This window comes from Elgaria multicarinata, chromosome 18 (assembly GCF_023053635.1).
Source record: "Elgaria multicarinata webbii isolate HBS135686 ecotype San Diego chromosome 18, rElgMul1.1.pri, whole genome shotgun sequence".
NCBI classification, from domain to species: domain Eukaryota; kingdom Metazoa; phylum Chordata; class Lepidosauria; order Squamata; family Anguidae; genus Elgaria; species Elgaria multicarinata.
The window spans coordinates 23,019,548-23,044,931 of NC_086188.1; the positions used below are offsets into that span (position 1 = coordinate 23,019,548).

The following is a 25,384-nucleotide window of genomic DNA, read 5'->3' on the forward strand; positions in this document are numbered from 1 at the left end:
CTACCTCCAGAAGCCTGCAGGCCCTGTCGTACTGATTCTTGCGCAGGTAGACAAGCACACAGGCCTGGACGACGCGGAGGTGGCTGCAGAGGCACCCCCAGTGCCTGCCTTGGGCCATGGCCGTCACCAGCTTCTCCAGGCTAGCGGGGGAGTGCTGGAGGTTTTGGCAAAGCCTCCCTGCCTCGTCCAGCAGCCGGGGCGGGGGAGCACCCTGGCGCTCACTCTCCTTCAGCAGGGCCATGAACCGCTTCATTTTCTTGGCCTGTGAGTTGCCGCTTCTGTGGGTCACAAACAACATTCCCCAGAGGATTCACTTTACACAGTCAAGAGGGAGATCCCAGGACGGGGGGGGGGGGGGCGTGCGTGTCCCAGGCCCCAAGGAAGCTGGGATGGGTCCCCCGGATCCAGGCCCTGACCAAGCCCTGAAGTCACCCACAACACTGTCCATCATGTACCGATGGCCTTATTGTATTTTAGTATACATTGGCGATCGGGGAGTCGGGAGCGTCATGTTGTCTATGTGGTGTGGTGTGTTTCAGAGAGCCTGTGAGCCCCCCATCCCGCCAGGCTCTTTGTGAGGAGGGGCGGCTTCTCAATCACACAAACAAACCTCCTCCTTCCTAATTGTGGGCGATGCACCAGCAAGGCCTGTGAAGTTGCAAAGAGGGGGAAATTCTGCCCGGTGCTGCTGCTTCTGTCACTGCGGAACTGACGGTGCTGGAAAAGGGAATGGCACACTCAGTGAAAGCCCCCCCTCCATGCAGCACTGAAGAGTTTTCTCAGGTTTGTACTTGCAAAACATGCCACTGGCTGTGTTTGCCCTGTAGTGTGAGAAATACGCTCTGCCCCTGCTCAGAGATGACCCTGCTCTGGTCATTTCCCCTCTTCCCAAGCGGAGTCCTGGGATCCAAAAGAGGCAAAGTCCTGGGAGGCCCTGGGGGGTGGGCAGGATCATAGGATCATAGTAGAGTTGGAAGGGGCCTCTAAGGCCATCGAGTCCAATCCCTGCTCCATGCAGAAATCCACCTTAAAGCATCCCTGACAGATGGCTCTCCAGCTGCCTCTCTTGAACACCTCAGTGTGGGAGAGCCCACCACTGCCCTAGGTCATTGGCACCATTGTCATACTGCTTTAACAGTCAGGAAGTTTTTTCTGATGTCCAGCCGGAATCTGGCTTCCTGTCACTTGAGCCTATTATTCTGTGTCCTGTACTCTGGGAGGATCGAGAAGAGATCCTGGTCCTCCTCTGTGTGACAACCTTTCAAGTATTGGAAGAGTGCTATCAGGTCTCCACTCAGTCTTCTCTTCTCCAGGCTAAACAGGCCCAGTCCTTTCCAACTCTCCTCATAGGGCTTTGTTTCCAGACCCCTGATCACCCTCATTGCCCTTCTCTGAACCCCCTCCAGCTTGTCTGCATCCTTTTTGTAGTTTGGTGCCCAGAATGGGACACAATACTCAAGATGAGGCCTAACCAGTGCCAAATAGAGGGGAACCAGTACCTTGCGCAAATTGGAAGCTATACTTCTATTAATGAAGCCCGAAATAGCATTCTTTTTTTCAGAGCCACATCACACTGTTGGTTCATATTCAGCTTGTGACCTACAACAATTCCAAGATCCTTCTCACCTGTAGTATTGCTGAGCCAAGTGTCCCATCTTGTAACTGTGCATTTGGTTTCTTTTTCCTAGGTGTAGAACTTGGCATTTATCCCTATTAAATTTCATTCTGTTGTTTTCAGCCCAGCACTCCAGCCTATCAAGATCACTTTGAAGTTTGTTTCTGTCTTCCAGGGTATTAACTATCTCACCCAATTTTGTGTCATCTGCAAATTTGATCAGCGTTCCCTGCACCTCCTCATCCAAACCATTAATAAAAATGTTGAAGAGCACTGGGCCCAGGACTGAGCCCTGTGGTACCCCACTCATTACCTCCCCACAGTTTGAGAAGGTACTGTTGATAAGCACTCTTTGAGTTCGATTCTGTAGCCAGCTGTAGATCCACCTAATAATTGTTCCATCTAGCCCACTTTTAGCTAGTTTGTTAATCAGAATATCATGGGGCACTTTGCTAAAAGCTTTGCTGAAGTCAAGATATATGACGTCCACAGCATTCCCACAGTCCACAAGCCCACAGTCCACCCGATCAAAAAATGAGATCAGATTAGTCTGACAGGAGTTGTTCTTGTCAAATCCATGCTGACTTCTAGTAATCACCGTATCATTTTCAAGGCACTGACTGATTAACGTCTTTATAATCTGCTCCAAAAATTTCCCAGGGATGGATGGATGGATGGATAAATAAATAAATAAATAAAAATAAATGGATGTCAGACTGACTGGTCTGTAGTTCTAAGGTTCCTCCTTTCCCCCCTTTTTCAAGATAGGGATGTTAGCCCTCCTCCAGTTGTCTAGCACTTCACCCATCTTCCATGATTTGCAAAGATAATAGACAGTGGTTCTGAGAGTTCTTCTGCCAGCTCCTTTTCATCGGGCCCTGGAGATTTGAACTCATTCAAAGAAATTAGCTGTCCCTTGACCATTTGTTTATCAATCTCAAGCTTCAATCCTGCCCCTTCAGCTTGTACTTCACTTTTTCCAGGGGGGTCTCAGACCTGCTTTTGGGAGAAGACTGAGCCAAAGTAGGAATTGAGTACTTGGGCCTTTTCTTTGTCATCTGTTATCAATCTGCCATCCTCATTAAGCATAGAATCATAGAAAAGCAGAGTTGGAAGGGGCCTACAAGGCCATCAAGTCCAACCCCCTGCTCAATTCAGGAATCCACCCTAAAGCATCCCTGACAGATGCTTGTCCAGCTGCCTCTTGAAGGCCTCTAGTGTGGGAGAGCCCACAACCTCCCTAGGTAACTGATTCCATTGTCGCACTGCTCTAACAGTCAGGAGGTTTTTCCTGATGTCCAGCCAGAATCTGGCTTCCTGTAACTTGAGCCCGTTATTCTGTGTCCTGCACTCTGGGAGGATCGAGAAGAGATCCTGGCCCTCCTCTGTGTGACAACCTTTTAAGTCTTTGAAGAGTGCTATCATGTCTCCCCTCCTCTTCTCCAGGCTAAACATGCCCAGTTCTTTCAGTCTCTCTTCATAGGGTTTTGTTTCCAGACCCCTGATCATCCTTGTTGCCCTCCTCTGAACACGCTCCAGCTTGTCTGCGTCCTTCTTGACTTGTGGAGCCCAGAACTGGATGCAATACTCTAGATGAGCAGTTGAACCACCATTTCTTTCCTCTGTCTTTTACTATTCACATATCTGAAGAAAGCCTTTTTGTTGCTTTTAGCATCCCTCGCTAATCTCAGCTCATTCTCAGCTTTAGCCTTCCTGACGCCATTTTGGCACTTCTTTGCTACCTGTCTGTACTCTGGCCTGGCCTTCCTTCCACTTCCTATATGTGTCCTTTTTTTTTTTTTTTCAAGTCATCTCTAAGCTTTTTGTGGAGCCACATTGGTTTCTTCTGTTGTCTTCGATCTTTTTTCCTAGTTGGAATTGTTTGTAATTGTGTCTCTAAAATTTCCTTTTTTAAATACTCCCACCCATCTTGAACTCCTTTTCTTATTAGGGTCACTTGCCGTGGGACCTTACTTATCATAGTTCTGAGTTCATTAAAATCAGCTTTCCTGAAATCCAGAGTACGTGTATGGCTACAATCAGCTTTTGCTTACTTTAAAATCAAGAATTCAAGTATGACATGGTCACTTTCCCCCAGAGTTCCCGTAACTGCCACTTTATCCACTAAGTCATCCCTATTGGTCAATATCAAGTCAAGGATTGCCGATCCTCTACTTCCTTCCTTCACTTTTTGTAGGAGAAAGTTATCACCCACACATGTCAGGAATTTCTTGGAAGAATTTGTCTCCCAACAGATAACAGGGTAATTGCAGTCCTCCATCAGTACTACATCAGACTTCCTTGAAACATTGGCAATTTGTTTCTCAAAAGTTTCATCCTCGTCTTCTCCTTGATTGGGTGGTCGGTAGTAGACTCCAATTATCATATTCTTTTTATTCCTAGCCCCATTTATTTTAATCCAGACGCTCTCGACGGGGCTCCCAGTCTCATCCTCCTGTATCTCTGTGCAGGGATAGGTATTTTTAACATATAGTGCAACTCCGCCTCCCTCTTCTGTTCTTTTTGAACAAGTTATATTCTTCAGTTGCTGAATTCCAGTCATGGGAGCCGTCCCACCAAGTTTCAGTTATAGGAGACGCTGGTCCAAACTGAGCTCAGCTTGCTGGGCGGCTCCAGAAGTCTCCAGAACCCAACATGAAGTGGGAGGAGCTGAGCTGGACCGGGCCTCACAATGCTGCCATCCCCAAGGAGGCTGGAGGTGACACAAGAGGAGTCTCCGCTGGCTGGCCGGCCGGCCACCTCCCTTCCTCCAAGGTCAGTGGGACACCCAGCCAGCCAGCTCCTGGAGCCTGTAGGGTATCCTCCTTTACTTTGTCCAAAGGAGGAGCCACCAATTGGATGTCCCAAAGGGGCCACCCTTGCCATGCCAACTGGGAGTGATGGGAGTTGCAGTCAAACTCATCTGGCACATACCATCGTGGGGAGGCTGGTTGAGCCAAAGAAAGGCCGGCTACCCACCGTGGCTCCCACCAGAATGGCTCAGGAGAAGCCACTGAAGGGAGAGGGAAAGCGAAGCCTGCTGTCAAAAAAAGAAAAGAAAAGAAAGGGAAGGGTTAGAGAAGGGATAATGGGAGTTGTAGTCCAATGACACCTGAAGGGGCACAGGTTCATCCCCCTTGGGTTAGAGGATTGGCCTGGGCAACGGGCCGGGCAGGGGATCCATTCATGCAGAACCAGGGGCAGCAATCCATCCACTGGGCCTCTTTGCTGGGGCCAAAGGGCCACCAGGGAGCCCGAAGGCACCATCCAGATAAGGTGGGAGATAGGTGGGAGAACCCATCCGGGAGTGGGGCTTCGGCCAGTTCAGGGCAGCCCTCCCTCCCCTAGGGCCACGCTGGCCTTTGGGGGAGGCCGTGTGGGTCCTCGACCCTCGCTGAGGGGGGCTTCCCAGGAGACGCTGCTTTCCGCCGCCCTGCTGCCTGAGCAAAGTGCTTCGTCCGTCCCTCTCACAGGCCAATCTGCCAGGTCAGCCACTGCGCTTCCTCCTCCTATTTCACCAAAGGGGTGAAGGCTGCAACCCCTCCTCCTGCCCGCTTCACTGGGGGCACAGCCTATCGAGCGCTATGGGGCTGCCTTCCAAGGAAGCAGGCGGAAGTCACAGTGGCGATCTAGCGATGGAGAGAAAGTGGCCCAACGCTCCTGTGAGTTTGCTGAGGGGAGATGAACCCAGCATTCATTCTGAAGTGGTCCATCCCCTGTGGCACGGGCTTTCCTTCGCACCCATCTTCCCTGGGAGGGATCATGTGACCTGCCCATAGGTGTGCGCAAGGCATGTGCTGGGTGTGGCCAGGCACACCTTAATGTCTCAAGCAGTAAGTGGCGAGTGGAGGGGGCCATTGAATAGCGATCCATCGGGAGATCCAGACACAGCGGGAACGGCCCTCCAACTGCCCTCTGGCTGCAGAGTAGGACATCAGTGCCTATGGCGTTTAATAAATAAATGAATAAAAACAATGTCCTTTATGACTGATATCTAATGAATGTTTGCCTTTAAAAAATAATCCCTGGGTGCCCACCCTAAAGAAATGCGCTGCGCACGCTTATGGACCTGGCCAAGGAGTGTTTCATTCTATGGTTGCCCTGCGCAAGGAGAGAGTTGTGTGCAACTGATTCAACTCTCAGATGGGAAACCTTAAAATGTTACCAGCCGATAAAATTCTCCGGCACATCTTCTAAACGAAACGGTCTGATCCAGAAAACATGTGTGTTTCCTTTGGGGCAGTTCATTTTATGTATACCCATTTATGCAGATTGGACTGATTTGTAGGCAAAAATTCATACAATTAATGGACTAAGATTTCTTCAGCCCAGTGGAGCTCTACCCAGGTAAATGCCACGCAGGAAGAATTCAGTGCTGCCTCTTCTTCAAAATGCATTTAGGAACAGAGTAGGGATGTTGCAGATCATTCAATTATTGATGGGTATTCTGAATTTCAGCTACTACTTATGTTAACTGCCGTTATTTGGGTTCATTTGAGTTCAATTACATGCAAATGAAAATTAGTTAAAACTTGGGGAAAGTAATCTCAAAATAAATTAATGGGCATGAAATACAGCTACACACCAGGCCCCATTTTCTACAATCCACATGCTCTATTGTTAATTTATGACAAGGTACATAAAAGCACATTAATTCTGCAAACCTTCAAAAATCAAACAAACACCCAACCAACCCACTTTTAAACTCTTAAAAGAATTGTCCCAAGGACTATATTTAGTTTACTAGATACTTCTATTGGTTGTAAATGTCCATGCCTAGTTTGCAAGATTGTGTTTTTTTTAACCACACAATCCTACACATGTCTATTGAGAAGGAAGTCCCACTGAGTTCAATGAGGCTTATTTCCAGGGAAATAGGAACAGGATTGCAGCCTAATCATTTACCAATCGTAAAGGAAGTTTTAAAATTGTACATCAGAACATCTCCCTTTTCTTTTTCTTGAACGCCAATCCCATTGGCTAGATTAACCTTTGTAGCTCTAATGTTCCATTTTCAGTGCCCAGGTTTGAAACGTGACATTCTTTTGAGGTGATGCCATTACTTGATGCAACCCCCGCGGGCCTTTGCTGAAGGGGTTCGCGATCCGTCCGCCCTGCAAGGCCTGCGCTGCGCCCCGCGCCCGGAGCTGCGCCCTCCTGGCTGCCTGCCTGCCTGCCTGCCCGCCCGCCCGCTCGGCCTGGACCGCCAAGCCCCGATGGCGCCGCACAGCGGGGGGCCTGCCGAGGCCAGCCCCGCCCCGCCCAGGCCGCGCACGTGCCCCGAGCCGACCCTCCGCGCTCGCCGCGGCCCCGGGGGCGCCACCTTGGAGCCCCCGCCAGCTGCCCACCGCGGAGGGCCGCTTCTTTCTGAGGACGACTCTTTACATCTCTTAGCTGCGCGCGCCTGGCACTTGAACGCCAGGGCCAAATGCGTAATGTGTGAATGAGACCAAACGCGTGTTCGGAAACGGATACCATACCCGGGCTTGGTGCTGCCGGCTTCCCGCACCCGCAATGCGAGCAGGCCATTCAGGCGCTTCCCTCCTTCAGTCAAGCCAGCCTCCCACAAGCTGCCCTACTCTGAGTCCCCTGGTAGAGGCAAAGGGGGACCCTTTGGTAAAGATTTGTTACAAAGTAGCTCTCCTGTGAGTGAGCAGTACTAACACTGACAAGGCAAAGTGGTTTGGTTTTTCTGTTGCTGATGATGAATTTGCCCAAAGAAAAGCAGGTAAAGCATTTCTGAATGTGAAGAAGTCAGGGCCGGTGCCAGACTATTTTGCGCCCTAGGCAGGTGAGCTGCTTTCACCCACCCACACCCACTCCAGCGTACCTGGGCACAGGGCACCATCTCACCCACCCAGCCAAAGCGAAGCCAGGACACTGGGGGGTGGGGGCAGGCGTACGTGGCTTTACTTCGGCTGGGTGGGCGCCCAGCCGAAGCGTAGCCAGGACACTGGGGTGGGGGGGCCGGCAGGCGGGCAGCTTCAGAACGGTGTGCCTGGCCAGAAGCCGCTCTGGGAGAGCGACTTCCGAGCGCGCCATTCCGAAACCAACTGCCCCCCTACCCCAATGTTCTGGCTTCACTTCAGCGCCCACCCCGCCAAAGCGAAGCCAGGACGCTGGGGCGGGCAGCTTCAGAACGGCGTGCCCGGAAGCCGCCCTCTCAGAGCTGCTGTGGGAGAGTGGCTTCCGGGTGCGGCGCTCGGCGGCCCCCCTTACCTTGGCGCTCTAGGCGGCCTCTATGGTAGCACCGGCCCTGGAAGAAGTCATGTCTTATGTACATCTTGAATAAAAGTGCTTGCCATTAGCTTTTTAATAAATCGTTCTAGTTCATATGTATTTAGAACTGATTAAAAAATACTTAATGAGCAGTTTGAAATGGGGCCTACATTTCCCATCTGGCCCGGGCCTATGACCAGCTTTGCCTGGCCCTGGCTACACTGGCTGGGAATGATGGGAGTTGCAGTCCGACACATCTGGAGGACACCAGGTTGGGGAAGGCTGTTAGCTGAAGAAGACCAGGCCTGTTGTGCCACTGTCACTGGCTGCTCGCTCACTCCAGCAGCAGCATGGAGGAGGTGGCAGGTGAGGCCCTTTGGAGCCCACAATGGGGCCTCAGGAGCTTTGGTGTCTTCACTAGTTGCGAGAATAAAAAAACCGGGGAGACCTTTAGCTCCTGGAGGAACGGCAGAACATAAACACAACACATAAAATAAAAATAGCTATTAGAAAAATATCATTAGCTTAATGATATTAACAGTTCAAAAATAAGCCTTCCTAGCATATAAAATGGCCAACTGGTCTCTGCATGTTGCATATTATTTGCACACTTCAACATACAGACACGAAAGGCAAGAAGCATCCGGTGCCCCCTTTGAAAATTTATCCTAGGGAGGGAGCCTGAAGACTGACACCAATTCTTACAACTCATATTAAATTTTCAAAATTAGAAAAGCGTCCTCTTGTTTCTTAAATATACCTCCATCTTCTGCATGATCATAAATTCACAATACTTTATTAATATTTATTTATTTATTACGTTTTTATACCGTCCAATAGCCGAAGCTCTCTGGGCAGTTCACAAAAATTAAAACCATTAAGAACATAATAAAACATCCAACAATCTAAAAACCCAAATACAAAATACAATATAAAAAGCACAACCAGGATAAAACCACACAGCAGATATTGATATAGAATTAAAATACAGAATTAAAAGAGCAAAGTTAAAATTTAGGTGTTAAAATACTGAGAAAATAAAAAGGTCTTTAGCTGGCGACGAAAGGAGTATAGTGTAGGTGCCAGGCGGACCTCTCTGGGGAGCTCATTCCACAGCCGGGGTGCCACAGCAGAGAAAGCCCTCCGCCTAGTGGCCACCTGACTCTTGAGAACCATTTCCTCAAAATAGCTTCAGAGAACACCTCCTCCATTACACACCATCACTGTGAGAGCCAGTGTGGTGTGCTGGTTTTAGATTGGGGATCTAAATACTCATTCAATCAGGGATCTAACTGTCTGACTTTATTTTATTTGTTAAATGTGTACCCCCACCTTCCCACCAAATTATGCTCAATGCAGCAATGAATACAAAAACCACGAGTAAAACAGAAACCATATACACACACACACACGTAGCTGCCTTGGGCTGGATGTCTTCCTACCCAATCAACGCTGCATTAATATTCTGCAGGTCTCGATGCTTTTTTATGGGCAGGAATCACTGTCCCACAAGGATAGACAAAAACAAAATGGTGCACTAAATGTCTTGCGAGTCAAATGTCAATCATAGCTGTGACTTAACTCATTGGTTAAATCCACTGAAAAGTGGTAGCAGTTCTGGGCTGGCTGAGATGGTGGGCTGGGGCTGTACTCTCAACCCGATGGTTAATCTGGCCTGGGGGCGGGCAGGGGGGCTGTGTGTGCGTGCGCAAGTGCTGTATGATCAACACGCATGGTGCTCAGGCACAGAAAATGGACTGTGTGCTCCACCCTCCTCTTCCCTTGGCCTAGGAGAGAAGCCCTGCTGCAGGCTGGCATTAAGAGCCCTTCCAAGGAGTTGTCTATAGCTCTATCAATAAACTGAATCGGTTCAACAGACTCCAGGATACATCAGGGGCGCCCGACAGATGCAGCTGCCACCAGCCAAGTGGGCTTCCTTGACGGTCAAGGATGAGAATGGGATTGCAAACCTTTCTTTTATATTTGTTAAGGCTAGTGAGGCTGCACAGAACCAGGGCTTTGCACTGAAATCTCCTTTCAGACGTATTCCAGGGATGTTGAAATTCTGATTCCGTACATCAGGTTAGTAATGGGCTGGATGGGGGCAAACACAGCAAGGCTTAATCCGGGCAAGAGTTTCTCCCCAGATAGGAAAACGTCTGATATTGGGAATAAGGCTGAAGCCAGTTTTGGACACCACTGAGACGGGTGTGGGTTGTAGCTCAGTGGCAAGACTTTAGCTTTGGATCCCTAAGCTGCTGGTATCTTCTGTCAGATTCTTTTCACTGTTATGAGATGGTGCGTCGGTTCTCTTAGAGCTCCATCCGACGGGCGTTTTATTGCACGCTCATTCCTGGGCACTCACGGAATTTGATCAGATCCCTCACATGACGTTGCCTGCCTTCCGCCCCTTCTGGCCTTCCTTGCCCCCCCCCCCCCATTAAGTCCGATGTTTTTTTAAATTCAGAATCACTGCTCTTTCCTGCTGTGTGCAGGAGGAACAGCGCCATTGGAACAGCAGACTCAATGGGCCTTGTGCTCGTTCTGTACTTCCTCTTAACGAAAGAAAGAATGAAAACTCCGGTGGAGAAGTGACGGTAGGGAGCGTGTTAACCCCTGGTGTGATGGAGCTTTCTGTCATTTATAGAAATGTTTCCAGTAAACAAATCCACTGGAATTGTTTCCAATGGATTTAGGATCAGTTCATACAGGTTCAGTACTTTCGGAAGGACAACTCTCAGGGCCTTCTTTCCCTCCTAACGTCAGCAACCTTTAGCTACCAGCTGCTACACAAGCTCAGTTGGTGGATGCGGAGCAGGAGTATTTGAAGAGTCACCAAAAGCAGCCCAGTCAGCAACGAAAGCCTTGAGCTATCCCAAGGCACACCCACCCACCCCAGTTTCTTGCTCAACTTGAGCTTTATTACACCAACAGCTTAATTGCACCACCTCGCCTCTTTTCCTCAATTTTGCGTGTTATTTTAGTATGGGGAAAGTCTAGATTATTTCTCCCAAGTGGATTTAATGCGCCTTAAGCCTCTGTGAAGTGCTGTTCTCACACTTTTTCCTTTGTTGTGGGGAGTGTGCTTTGAATGGAGTCTTGCTGATGAAAGGGGAGGGCGGGGTGGTTCTCCTCCTCCTGAGCTTAGTAGGTTAAATTGACTTTTTATTAGTCCAACTCCACCCTCATTGCCCACAGAAAAAGAGTTAAATCAGTAGAGAACAAAGCCAGAGTGATGAGGAAGGAGCCCATGTCCCTGAGGACCCCAGCAGATCTCTATTTTTATGAACTGGAGATGCACAGCTGTGTATTATCAAAGTAAAGGAAAACAGATCCTCCACAAATGCAAACAGGTGGAATTTTGTATTGGAGGAGTATTGGGAGTGGTTTGAGGGGAGGATTAAAAAATCCTAAAACTCAAAGCACAAATGGATCTGATTCAAACTTAGCATGGCTAAAGCCCTCCTTAAGAGCTATCACTGTGCCAAATTTGATCTCTTTATCTTTAAAAATTACGCAAATGCAAGCATTTTTGTTACCTTGGAGACCTGACCATCTTTACCAAAGAAATTAATTAAAATGGTTGTTTGTCTGCCCACCCTTTGAAACGAGTAAAACAAATCTTCGCTCCTCCTCCCCTGTAAACCTTTCCCAAGCCAAGGGGCAGCAACAGTCTCGGCCCAGGCACTCCCTCCTGTTTCCTACAAATGGCCTCCCTTCCTTCTCTCCATGGAGTTTGTTTAAATATGATCTTAGGGGAAAGGATAGTGTATTGTTTTACCATAATTGCGCAGCTTCAGGCTGCTGTACAAAGAATTTTTTTAAAATATAAAATTAACTGCAGGGGAAAGGTGAATGTAGGGGGCAGGGCAGGGGATTTCGCTGGCATAGTAGCGCTCCAGGTGAAAAGATACATGAGCTGAAATAGTGCAACAACGCAAAGACGTGAAAGTGCCCAGTGCTGGACTTGCTACGGAAATGGAGGGGGAAACCCCGGATGAAAACTGGATTTAAACTCAGTGGCAAAGAACACCTTTTATCAGCTTAGGCTGATATACCAACTACGCCCTTATCTGGACAGAGATAGCCTAGCTAGAGTTATCCATGCTCTGACACCTCTTGTTTGGATTACTGCAATGCATTAAATGTGGGGCTGCCTTTGAAAACGGTCCGGAAACTTCAGTTGGTACAAAACAGGGCAGCCCGTTTACTAAGAGGGACTGGCCGGTGAGATCACATCACGCCAGTCCTTTTACGTCATTGGCGGCCAGTCAAGGTCTGGGCCCAATTTAACGTGCTGGTACTAACATACAAAGCCCTAAACGGTTTGGGGCCAGGTTATCTGAAGGAACGCCTCCTCGCATATGTGCCTGCCCGGACCTTAAGATCATCCACAGGGGTCCTTCTCCGTGAGCCCCTGCCAAAGGAGGAGGAGGGCTTTCTCTGCTGTGGAACAAGCTCCCCAGAGAGGTCTGCCTGGTGCCTACACTGTATTCTTTTTGTAGCCAGCTGAAGACCTTTTTCTTTTCTCAGTATTTTAACATCTAAATTTTAACTTTGCTGTTTTGATTCTGTATTTTAATCCTATATCAATTTCTGCTGTGTGGTTTTATCCTGGTTGTGCTTTTTATATTGTATTTTGTATTTGGGTTTTTAGCTTGTGGGATGTTTTATTATGTTCCTAATGGTTTTAATTTTTGTGAACCGCCCAGAGAGCTTTGGTTATTGTGCGGTATATAAATGTAATAAATAAATATTTAAAAAGTAGGTGTCATGGAGCTCCTTCTCTCTTCTGCTCCACCCTTTGAGTGTGTTGTAGCTTTCATTCACCCTCTGCCAGTTTTGATTTTCTCAGCATGCTCCCTTTAATCTTTTGCTTCTGTTGCAATTCCTTCCCTCCCCTGCCTCCTGGACCTCTCTGTCCTAGTGTCTTGAGCGCTTAACGGTTTGTGCCTGGTCTCCTTCTCCTCTTTCATGGGGGGGGGGGGGGGGCTCCCTCTCTCCCAGTGTTTAAGCAATCCATCCCTTCCCTTGCTGTTTCCAGTCTTGGCGTTTTCCCCTGTTTTCCTTACTGCCCATCTCTTTTGATTGTAAGCCTGCAGCTCGAGCCTTGCTTTTTATCCTTTTTCTAGGCACCATATCCATAAAACCAGTAAGGGGACAGCAGTGTGTTATTTTTTATTTCCTACACTTTCATACCATGTGAATGTACATATCTATATATAGTATCTTACATATAAACAGAAAACATGAGCATCCCTGAAGGATCAAAAGGCTGTAGCTCCTTGTTCATGAGTGGCTTCTAATTTTCTTCCACTCCAGCCTGTTGCTGATGGGAACTGCCCAGAGGGAGACGGTTCACACGTATCCGTGACAACCGCCAACTTGGCCAACCTGCTGCATCCAAGATCTTTTCTTTCCAACAGCCAAAGCAGAACTTCCCAAGATGCTTTCCACACCCACTTTTTCGGCAAGCCCATTCCAATGACGTGCGGCTTCCACGGCTTGCAAGAACTTCTCCTTCAGGGGGCGCTAGCGTGCATCTTCTCTAGGCAGCTGGTCCAGAAGGCGACAAGCCGCTTGTCTTTATTCCAACAGAAGTCTGTGAAATCCTTCAGCAGCCGGTCAGCGAACTTCTCATCCCCTGTGGCACTGGACCGCCACGTTTTGGTGAGCATGGTGTTGTAGGCCCAGTTGTAGCCAATGCGCTCTTCACAGAAGACGTTCTGATTGGTGGAGCTAGTGGAGTTGCGACGCCGTCGCTGCTGCCCAGAGAACTTCCGCTTGGAGTACGGAAGCTGAAGAAACACGGTCCCTGAGTCAAGAGGAATGGGTTTTTAACAAGTGGCCCCTCTCATATTGCAAGTATTGAGCTATGAACCCTTGTCAGTGTGGTGCCTCCCTGGAGCCCCGGTCAACGTGCAACGGAACCTGTAATCCTGAAGCGGAGGTTGACTATTGTGAAGCTGAACCAGCTAAGCAGCTCTTGCAATGCTAATAACGTTGATTAAAGTAACTCAAAAGAGTAACACAACTTGGAAGTGCTTTGGATGAAACAGGCCCTGTACGAAAAGCAAACTGGAAGGTGGCAGCAAAGGGGAAGGAGAACATACCGGAGCGGTGCTGCCAGGCCAGATGCAGCAGCAGCATCAGAAACAACCAAGCCACCGCCGTATCAGTGCGCTCCCATTTGTTGCAGGCAACCGTTCTGCTGCCCCGCAATCACCGCCGGGCTATGAGAGATCGTTTACCCTATTCTATCCCACTGTGCTCATTTAATGGAAGCCATTAATTCCCCACCATGCATCACGTTCAGAAAACCACCCAATTTATGTAAATTACTGAAGCAACGCAAATGCTATTTTGGGCTGCATTGACAGACGCATAGCTTCCAAATTGTGCGAGGTCCTGGTCTCCCGCTATTCGGCCCTGGTTAGGCCTCCCCTAGCCCTCCCCACAGCAACAGACGCCTGAGCCCCGGGGAGCAGCACCTGCCAGCCTCCGAGCTCACTGAAAAGCTGGGATGAGTCTGGGCAGGGCGCTCCCCGCACCCTGGATCTTGTGGCAAAGGCATCATGTTCCTGCTGGCCGCTGACAGGATCATTTCTAGCTACCGACTGGCTGTTTTCTATCCCTCTGATGAGCTCCGTGACAACTGAGGCAGCTTTCTCCAACCTAGTGCTCTTCAGATGTGCTGGACTGTAATTCCCATCATTCCCATCCAGTGTGGCCACCAGCTGTTGGGAGTTGTGATCCAACGCAACTGGAGGGCACCAGGTTGGAGAAGGCTGCCCCAAAGGGATGGGCTGGGGCTCATAAATGCTTCCCTGGGAGGGCAAAAGGATTCTTGCCTGCCTGCGGAGCCCGGCCCTCATTGCACGATGCCGCTCCAGCTGGCTGGCAGGTGCTGATGGGTCCCCCCACCCGCCCCAGGAACAATGTGACTCACCTGTGACATGGATGTACTGGGGCTTATTTTCTGAAGGGAAGTTGAATGCAGAGGCTGAATATTTATCCTGCACAAATCCAAACCTGAAGAGAAGAAAGCGTTGCAGAAGGACCGAGGCAGCCCCAAGAGGACCAGGCAGAGGGAGCAGCCCATCAGCGCCTGGCAGGTCCAAGCGTGACTCCTCCGAGGACTGGCCACCCCTCGTAGGCCAGGAACTGCCCAGTCCAGGGACAATGCTCCGAGGAGGAGGAAGCCAGAGAGATGCTAGGAGTTGCTCAGGCATCGCCTGCAGGCTCTGCTGGCCCACCCCCACCCCCAATTTGCTCCTCCTCCTCCTCCTTGAGGTGTGAGCACGCCAACTGCCTCGTGCAGAGTGACTGGATGCTCTTGAGCGCCATTTTCTTGGTGGAGAGGCGAGGTACCAATCAATTAACAAGCACATAATTTACCTGTGTGCAATCACCTCCTGGAGGAGATGCATACGATCCCAGTAGGTTTCTGGTTCAAAGGCTGAAAGACAACAATCCGGAAGGTCAAGCTGCCAGCAGGGTGGGATCTCAAAGCCACTGAAGCACTACTGCGTGCCCAGGCAGGTGGCGAGTGGCTACACCAGTCCCGGCGTGTGCCACGGGAGAGGCCATGGCTCTTTCTGCTGGCCACCATGCAATATTTAGTGATATTCAGGAGCAAAGTTGCCCAGCTCAAGGGCAAAGAGCCAGACCCAAAGGAACCGTTTCCACGACGGAACTGCGCCCTCCATTTCTAGGCCAACTCTTCTTTTTATTCCCCCCTTTGCTCACTAGGAGGAAGTCGACTGAGCTGAGCCTACCCCAGCGGCCTCCCTTGCAAAGGGAGAAGAGCCTTCCGTGGAAGGACAGCAAATTCGGTCCTTCCATCTCCCGAGCAAGTGTGCAACCATGGCAATGGCAGAAGCATCCCCCGTGCCACCACCGTCCAGGCAAGAGGGGCCCTGGGAGGGCTCTTGGCATGTCACTGAACGGCAAGAGGGCCGCTGCTCTGCAGTCACTCCTCAAACGGGCCACATGACCGGCTCCAGCGAGCCCAGAGGGCACATCGGGAGAGGCAGCAGGGGCGCTGCTCTGGCTTTGCCAGATCCCGGTGAGTCCCTGGCTGGGACAAGGCGGTCCTGCGCGGACGGTGCCGGCCTCATCCAGCCCCAGCCAATGCGGGAGAGGTGGGCATGGCAGAACGCCCCTCCCTCCCTCCCTCCGAAGAGGGGGGTGTCACTGCACTGCAGCACGGGGCTTGCTCACTCCCACTCAGAACAGCACGAAATCCTCTCTTGCATGCCTGAGGAGCAACCCTCCTGGGGTGTGAGAGTGACCTCGGGGCCTCTGAGCTGAATGCAGGAAAGAAGCAGCAGCAGCAGACTCTCAGCTGGCAGGTGTCTGGGAAAGGGCTGGCTTACTTGGGCCACGCCGAGAGAGGGGGCGGGGTGGGGGGGTGGGGGCGGGAGCCTGACTCCCCCTCCTGGACTGGCGTTTTGAAACTGAGCTCTTTCGAGCAGACCCTGGAGTGCACCTTCCCAAAGGGGCCTCCTTGCCCACCCTGCCAGGCCTCCCGTTTCAGACCCCACGGGCAGGCCAGAGAGCCAGCACAGCTGCACCTCCCAGCTTCCCCAGCCAGGAAGGGCTATGCGAAGGACAGAGGCTTCCCCCCACCCTACCCCACCCCACCCCACCCCTTACCATCAAAGAGATGCTCGCTGCCCTCTTTCAGCAAGCAGCTGATATTGAGGGGGATGAACAGCTGGGCTCGGAGTGGGTCCCCGTACAAATAACTGGGCAGTGCAAACGGACCTTCTAGGACTGGAACCAGCAGGAACCCACAGGATGTGGCCTTGCGATGCCAGCCTTGAACCTGGGAGAGAAGAAAAAGAGAAGTGGGGCCACGCTCAGGGACGAGGAAGGAAGAGCCTGTGGGGCCCAGCAGAGCAACTGGAGTGGAACCATTTGCACAGTGACACGGCAAGCTTTTGATTTACACCAAATTCCTCATCAGGAGAATAGAATTCTGTACAACTCCACAGACAGCATTTTCTCCTAAGCCCAGCAAGAGGCCCTCTCTGGGCACAGAGGGAAAGGAGTGCTTCTGCCCGATCCGCGCCCGTCCCAACGGCTCTCACCATCTCAAAGAGCACCGCCGCGGTCGCAGCCATCCAGTGCAGCTTGATCTCAAAGGCGGCATTGAGAGAGAAGCTGCCGTGGTAGTAGCAGCTGCACCACTCGAGGCGGCCCGTGCGGTTGTTGATGTCCACGTCCAGCGTCACCGTCCGCTGTTCCGGCACGGTAGCAGCTGCCGGGAGATGGGAAACCAGAACAAAAGGGAGAGAGGAGGAGAAGGTGAAGCGCCCGGGTGAGAGGAGAGCTACTCAGCAGCCTGCTGGCCCCACCTGGGGCCAAGGCAATGATGGCTGGCCCAGAAATGGGCTCCGTCGCCCTACTGCTTGCAGCTGAGCTCAAGACTCCTGTTCTGGTTCTTTCCCTCAGTGTTAAAACCACCTAAGGGGGGGCCTTCCCCCAACATGGCACCCACCAGATGTGAAGGATTACAAGTCCCAAGAGTCTACAGTGGATGATGAGAGTTGTAGCCCAACATGACTAGAGGGCCCCAGGTTGGGGAAGGCTGCCTCAAGGCACTCAGGTTCAAGCTGTAAGAGGTGAGTTGGTCTTCAGGATGGTGGTGGCAGCATCTCTCTTCTAGGTGGTACAGTCAATGCTCAGACCACTTTTTTAAAAAAAACACACACCCTAGAAGTCTTTCCCTGCATGGAAGTGTGTTGTCACACAGAGGAGGGCCAGGTTCTCTTCTCAATCCTCCCAGAGTGCAGGACACGGAATAATGGGCTCAAGTTAAAGGAAGCCAGATTCCGGCTGGACATCAGGAAAAACTTCCTGACTGTTAGAGCAGTGCGACAATGGAACCAGTTACCTAGGGAGGTTGTGGGCTCTCCCACACTAGAGGCCTTCAAGAGGCAGCTGGACAACCATCTGTCAGGGATGCTTTAGGGCAGATTCCTGCATTGAGCAGGGGGGTTGGACTCGATGGCTTTAGAGGACCCTTCCCACTCTACTATGATTCTATGTGATCTCTGGAATGCTAAACAAAGGATGCTTTCTTTTCAGGTGGGACTGAGGAGCAACACACCTGTTCTAGGCTGAATCCAAAACGTATAAGACGCACACAATTTAAAGTCATGACTTTTGGGCACACACAGTGGTGATTCTCCGGGAGCCTTCCCCCAAATTATAACCCCTGGCACAATCCATGAGTGAACAAAATCCTCTAGACTGCACTGGGCAGAGTTGCCAGGTTGCTTAACGACATCCTTTTCAGTCACCTCTTTCATGCACAAGCTCCGTGGCGTTTTTGGCAGGCTTGGCTGTGGTCCTCGCCAGAGTTGCCAGCCCCTCCCTCCACCCGCACGGCCTGGTTACCTAACAGCGCAGCGGCCTGGCTCCGTCCTCCAAAGCTGCGGCTGAAGGAGCTGTGCCTGCTGGCGTAGGAGGCTGGGCGGCTGGGCAGCCAAGGCAGAAGGAAGGCCGGGATTTCGGAGTGCAGCAGCTCCTCAGCGACAAAGGCCACCTCAAACCACTTCCGCTGGAAGGCAGAAAAATCGTCCTTTGCTGCCGTGTGCCACATGGCCGGCTGTATTCCCACTGCAGAGACACAAACCACAGGGTCCTTGGAAACCCCGAGCGGACCTCTGCCACTGTTCCGGTACGCCTAGACGCACCTCCGCCGACGGGCAGGAGAGGGCTACAGCCGCCCAGCCAAGACAGCTCAAGGACACCGTCTCCTGCTCCCTGGCAGACGAACCTGGGGCCCGATCCACCAGAACGTTCTCCAGCACAGCCCTTCCGTGTCTTCTTTGAGTGGAGCTTGTGCAAATAAACATCGGGGTGGATTATGCCTCACAGGCCAGATCTGCGGGTCGGAAGAGATCACAGACGCCAACTGGGCAATTTAAAGCAGGCAGTTCTGCAACTGGGGGGTGGCAGAGAAGTGGGGCGGACACAGCGCTGCTCCCCACCCAAAGAGGGATCCCCCACTTCTCCTTCTTCCGGTTTGGTTTGTTATTAGAATAGAGATTCCTTCCTTCCTTCCTTCCATTCGGCATTTTAACTGGGTCTTATGAAATGGCTGTTAAGCCACCCTGGATGTCCTTTGTGTGAGAAAGGGTATAAATATGTAACTTAACCGATCAATAATAATCTTCTGAAGAGCCCCCCTGAGGAAGGGCCCTGGAGCCAAGGGCCCACGCGGGGCCACAGGGCACCTCTCTCACCGCCCCTCAGAGCCTGACCTCGCTCCTGCTCCTTGTCTTCAGCGATCTTGTAGAAGTAAAACCCGTAGATGAAGGTGCGCAGGGCCTCTCCGGAGGCGTGCGTGATCAGCAGCTCGTCCAGCATTTTCTAAAATTTAAGGAAGAGAAAGAATGAAGGGGGGGGAACAGCTGCAGACGGCTTTGCAGAGTCACTCTGCAGGTCTGGGGAAGCGCACGGGGAGGCCACACAGCACAACCCTTGCGCACGGCTTCACAGGGGTGGCGTCAGCGGCCTCTGAAGAGCTGTTTGGGCTGCCTCCCGTCTTTCGAGAAGTCAGTTCCTAACATTATGGTGTGACCAAGGAACAAAACTCAGGGCAGGACTGTGCAGCTAGAAGCAGCATTAGAGCCCCCATGGCACTCTGTGTGTGTCTGCCTGTATCTCCTGGGGCGGGGAGCAGGCTGAGTGCCACCCCAAGTGCAGTTGTGTATTCCCCCCCCCATATAACTGAATGGGGGCTATCGACCTTCATCCGGAAAAGTGTAGAGTCTCCCTTTCAGCGAGGGCTAACCCTGGCCTCCGACAGCGGCAGGCCCAGCCCTCGCCTAGCCTGCTGGGGGAGGGGGCCTCCCTCTGCCTAAAGCCCCCCGCTGCTGGTTGGGGTTGAAATGCAGCCGTTGTTGCTACGGCAGGCTTGCGGTGCCTGTTCTAGCAAGCCGAATGGAGCCAGAGCGGCTTCAGGGCTCTTCTCACCTGCAGAATGTCAATGGCCATGGCCTGGGTCTGCACCCCCTCCACCACGTTCACCAGCCAGTGGACCACCTCCGCGCTGATGAAGCAGGTCGGGGAGAGTCCCTTCTGTTCCGAGAGCAGCTGGATCCCAGTGCTGAAGCCCAGCAGGGAAAAGGACACGTTGGTCAAGAGGGACACAACGGTTCCCCCCACCCCTGACACCTTCTGCCGGCTCCCAACTAATTGGGGGCCACAGGTGAACCTGAATTGCTGTTCCTGCACCTTCCTTGGGAGGGAAATGGCTGGATTCTGGGGGCTCTGACATGCTCCCAAGACAGCTGAATTTGCCACCCGGCATTCTGGGAATGGATTTTAAGACTATGGGCTGCCCAGGAGACGGGGTGGGGGTGGGGGTGAGGGAGAGGGAAGTGTACTGTACTTACGTGGGGTGTTTCATGGCTTCGAGGATCTCCATCAAAGTAGAGGAGGACGTCAGGGAGCTGGTGGAGCAAGGCTGCAAACTGCAAGGTTTAAAACACACACCAAAAATGCCCAGCTGCCAATTTGATGATGGCTCATGTAGAGTAGCCTTTCCCCAACCTGGTGCCCTCCAGATGTGTCGGACCACAGCTCCCATGATTCCCAGCTAATGGCCATGCTGGCAGGGAATGACAGAAGTTGTAGCTTCATGTGTCTGAAGGACACCGGATTAGGGAAGGGTGGGTGGGTGGGAGGGCGGGTGTCTTTCTCGCCCACGCAAGAGAGGAGCACCACAGCCATCGCCTACAGATCTCCGTGCCCTAAGGGTGCCCAGCCAGCCCAATGGCCGGGGACTCCAGCCCTGCCGTTCACGGGAACTGCCCATCCGTCTCTGCCCCCAGACAGGCCCACGGGTGTCCTCACCTGGGCAGAGAGAGTTGCCCACCTGAATCCACTCCGCACTCACCTGTTCTCACTGGAGCCAGATGCGGCGGAGGCTGCGTCGCTGACATTCTGGGAGCTGGCCAAGGCTGGCGTGCTGCTCCGGTCGGTGGACTGGCCCGTGTTGATGGCCGCGCTGGCTTCCAGGCCCATGGGTGCGGTCTGGTCGATGGAGACCTTGAGGGGTGCGAGACACCAACACCACAATGCAGTCCGCTACCAATGGAACAGCGCGGCACCGCATGCGACCCAAGCCTGGATGGATACACGCCTGGGCGCTTACGTTTGGGCTCGGGAACGCTCACGCCAGCCTGCGGCCCAGGTGAGCAACATAATGCAGGCCTCACTTGACAGTGGCCACAGGTCCTCTCTCACACCCGGACGGCCTGAGCCATTAAGACTTCTACCAAGACACAGAGAGTGGTAGCTTCAGCTTCTTTGAGGGTGCTCAGAGCGCTCTCAGGCAGATCCCGACCCTTCGCACGGGACGGCAGTTCCCAGGATCCCCTGAGGAAGAGGCTCTGCCCCTGGGCCTGGCCCTGGCCCACACAGCACGTTTCCAGCACTGGCCCTGGAGTGCCCCAGCCTTCCGCAACCTAGTGTCCTCCTGATGGGAGAGACTACAACTCTCAGTATCCCACAGCCTGCATGGGTTGCTGGGGATGCGGAGAGTTATAGTCCAAGACATCCAGAGAGCCCCAGGTCAGGATACCCTGAGGAGAGTGGGTGCTGCCGCCCCATGACCAGCAGAGCAGAGCAGAGCAGAGCAGAGGGATTGTGCCGTGACAAAGGGCCTTCCTCCAATGCTCTGCTGCCCTGCCTCCTCCCTCTCACTCCAAAGCCACAATCCTGCCAGGAGGCCAAGCAAGGCCAATGGAGTCGGAGAGCAGCAGCAACATGGGAGGTGGACCGATCTGGGGCAGCTCCAGTCATCTTATTCCGGCAGGCCAGCCGGTGCCCCTGTGAATGAGTGAGGAGCCTGCGTGCGCGTTCACCAGTTTGTCAAAGCAGGATGACTAAGTCACGCCAACCGCTCCACTGTGGTGGTTGCAGGGAAGCACCTAGGAGCTGCCCCGTGCTCTTGAGTGAAATACTGCAAAACATTTTTCTCCTGCAGGAGTAGATGGTGGGATGAGTTCTAGCAGAACGAACAAGGCAGAGCCTTCTGGGAGAACATGAGACCCCAAAGCCTCCGTGTGGAAGGAGACAACCCACCCCCCGCTGCTGCTGCCGCCGCCTTCCGCCTGCCACTGACAAGGCGGCCGGCCAGCCGGCCTCCGCTCCAGCACACCTGGAGCACAGCAGGCTGGGAAAGGCTGCAGTGGGTGAAAACGTCCCTCTAGCCGGCACGGGGGGGGGGGGGGGCGTGGGGAAGGAGCAGAGGCGGCGGTGGCAGGTGGGCAGCAGGGGTGGGGGGAGAGGAGACCACCGCACCGTCTGAAGGCTACAACTCTTTCAAAGATGATTGAGCAACATCAAACTCAGTTCCAATACTGAGTAAAGTTTACTTATTTTAATTAGAAATCATTAATTCTTATCATAACTTTCAGGAATTAGGAGCAGTAATTTTATTATCACAACAACTTTCCAAACCCTCCACAGCAATTCTAAATTTGTGTAAAACTGTTTGGGTTGTGTGTGTTATCAGTCAGAAGGTGCTTCAATTCATACCACAGTCAAGTTACTCATAATTAATCCTACATTGTCTTCTCGCAAATAAAGCAACTCCACGATCTGTAGTGTTTTGTTTCATTTACTCTCTGCTGTTTTATCAGGCAGCAGCAGAACCAGGGGGAAGAGAACTGACCCCAAGGGCTCCTGCCTGCGCCATGCCTCCCCCTCCGCCCCCCAACCAGGAACCAAGGGTCCCCTGAAGGCCCCCCCCCCAGCCCCTAACAACAGGCAAGAAGAACAGATGCTCTATCTGGTTCCACGGAATTCTGGATCCCCTCCAGCTCTCCCCCTTCACACGCAGCCTTCGCCAAAGAGGAACAAATAGCTCTAATGATATTAACTGGTACTGTATGTTCTGACAGCTGCCGCTGCCGCCTCCCCTTTTGCAATTCCAGAATCCTTTGCTCTTAAAAGAAAAACAAACCCTAGTAGGCCACACACACTGATGAGGGTCTGCTCAGCCTACCTCAGGATGGAAAACCCACGAGGTGCAGCATAGAATCACAGAATAGCAGAGTTGGAAGGGGCCTACAAGGCCATCTAGTCCAACCCCCTGCTCAATGCAGGAATCCACCCTATAGCATCCCTGACAGAGGGCTCTCCAGCTGCCTCTTGAAGGCCTCCAGTGTGGGAGAGCCCACAACCTCCCTAGGTCACTGGGTCCATTGTCGTACTGCTCTAACAGTCAGGAAGTTTTACCTGATGCCCAGCCGGAATCTGGCTTCCTTTAACTTGAGCCCGTTATTCCGTGTCCTGCACTCTGGGAGGATCGAGAAGAGATCCTGGCCCTCCTCTGTGTGACAACCTTTCAAGTCTTTGAAGAGTGCTATTCTGTCTCCCCTCAAACTTCTCTTCCCCAGGCTAAACCTGCCCAGCAAAGAAGGCATTAACCACGGACCAGAGACCTGAGGTGTAAATCCCAACTCAGTGGTTCAGCAGGTGGCCTTGTGAAGTCGCTTCTCTCCCTCAGTTCCCCCATCTGTAAAATGGTGGCAATACCAGCAAGGCAGGCCTGCTGGTTGTGCTCTAGGACCCAGGACCAAAGTCAAGCCGGGCTGGGTGGGGAGATTGCTGCAATCCTTTGGAACATGGCTCCTTCGAAATGCCGAATACTGTGCCCAAGCAAAACATGCCTGCTTGTGTGGCAGAATCAAAGCTAGCTATTCAATAATTCTAACAGAGTGCCAAGGCGTGGTCAATTACCCCAGGATCTTTGTACCAACTGGCCGGGAGAATCCAGAAGAGAAGAGCAATGGGGGAGGGGGGAGCTGCCGGCACAGATTTTCCATCTATTTCTGCAAGAGAGACTTGGGGATTTTTTTGTCTTTTCAGTGAAAACAGGGAAGTCAGGGAAGGAACGATAAAGAACCTTCTGGAAAGAACACGAGTCCCCAAAGCCTGTGTCTGGAAGTTGGGCTGGCTGCTCTGATGGGGCAAAGCAGATCTCGGAAGACGCAGGGGCTGCGTCCTCCCCTTTCCCCTCCCCTAAGCAACGGAGAGTCGCCCGTCCCCACGCAGGAATCCCCCGATGCGTTTTGTGGTGTTGCCAGGGAAACGGTGGCCTGGCCCAAACTGACCTGTGCCTGGAAGACAGATGCAGCACGTGGGCTTCGAACAAACTCCATAAAGAAGGTCCCGTCCTGGAGGCATCAGAGGAAACAGCAGCAGCAGGAACGAGAGGGGGAAAGACACACAATTGTGCAGATCGGTCACCACCTACGGGAGGAGCCGAAGGGGGGCAGCAAGCCTGGCGCAGACGCCTCCGCTCAAGAGGGTGCAAGAGGGAGCGGCCTGGAGCAGGGACCGGGGGGACGGGGGGCAGAATCCCACTAAAGAGACGGGTCGTGGATCCGCACCCTGGCAACCAAGGGACGGGGGATGCTGCAGCACGATGCAAAGGACACACCCCGGGATAAGCAAGAGGGGATCTTAATTTCAGGAACTAGAAAGGTTGCGTAGCAATAGAAAGGCCTGCAAAAGGCCCCAAAGAACAGCCTCCTTGTTCCTGCAAGCGTGTCAGCTGTTCCAAAGCACAATCAGGAGCTGCAAGGGCTGCTCGACGGTACTGTTGCCAAGATATTAAGAGCAGCTGCAATAAGAGAGAGACACACGCACACGCGCCCGCCGCCTTCGTACAGATCTACGGCCCTTCTGCTATGCCATGCGCCTTCGTAGGCCCTATTTCCCTTCACAGCCACCTTACATGAGGCAGGTCACTCTCGTGTCCATTTTACAGATGGGGAGACGACGACGACGAGAGACAACTCCCAGCCAGCCTGTGTCCCCTTTGAGTTCTGAAGCAATCCACTCGTGCACACACGTATCAAGCCTCTCTCTTGCCCCACGCTTTCAGTGGGAAAACAGAGCACGTGCCGTGATGTCAGAAGAGCGTAAGGGCCCTGCGGGATCAGACCAAAGGCCTCTCTAGCCCAGAATTCTGTTCCCACAGGGACAACCAGCTGCCTGGAAGAAGCCCACAAGCAGGACAGGAGAGCAATAGCACCCTCTCGCTCGTATTCCCCAGCAAATGCCATACAGAGAGATACGGCCCCTGATACTGGAGGCAATATAATAATAAAGACACCCTGACTAGGACTCATTGATCGCTTGATCCTCCATGACTTTGTCTAATCCCCTTTTAAAGACATCCCAATTGGTGGCCATTCATGGTCTCCAATCTGTAATCAACCTGCAAGTTAGCCTCAAGCAAGTGATGCTCCTTTTAGCCTCAGCCCGTATCATAGAATAGTAGAGTTGGAAGGGGCCTCTAAGGCCATCGAGTCCAACCCCCTGCTCAATGCAGGAATCCACCCTAAAGCATCCCTGACAGATGGCTCTCCAGCTGCCTCTTGAATGCATCTCGTGTGGGAGAGCCCACAACCTCTCTAGCTCATTGGTTCCACTGTCATACTGCTCTAACAGTCAGCAAGTTTTTTCTGATGTCTAGCCAGAATCTGGCTTCCCGTAACTTGAACCCATTTTTCC

General features: G+C 52.3%; 1 protein-coding gene across 2 annotated transcripts in view; it reads right to left on the bottom strand.

The window, feature by feature from the left end:
- Positions 1-12,987: 12,987 nt before the first annotated feature.
- DEPDC5 (DEP domain containing 5, GATOR1 subcomplex subunit) overlaps positions 12,988-25,384 on the bottom strand; it is a 58,927-nt gene continuing 46,530 nt past the window's right edge. For both annotated transcript variants that reach the window (XM_063144062.1, XM_063144061.1), the window contains exons 33-42: positions 20,751-20,902; positions 20,248-20,325; positions 19,826-19,958; positions 19,111-19,219; positions 18,242-18,463; positions 16,930-17,099; positions 16,493-16,664; positions 15,233-15,293; positions 14,784-14,866; positions 12,988-13,649 (exon numbers count right to left, since the gene is read on the bottom strand). In XM_063144062.1, coding sequence (XP_063000132.1) covers positions 13,357-13,649; positions 14,784-14,866; positions 15,233-15,293; positions 16,493-16,664; positions 16,930-17,099; positions 18,242-18,463; positions 19,111-19,219; positions 19,826-19,958; positions 20,248-20,325; positions 20,751-20,902 — 1,473 coding nt within the window. In that variant the 3' untranslated portion in view covers positions 12,988-13,356. The remainder of the gene's footprint in view (positions 13,650-14,783; positions 14,867-15,232; positions 15,294-16,492; positions 16,665-16,929; positions 17,100-18,241; positions 18,464-19,110; positions 19,220-19,825; positions 19,959-20,247; positions 20,326-20,750; positions 20,903-25,384) is intronic.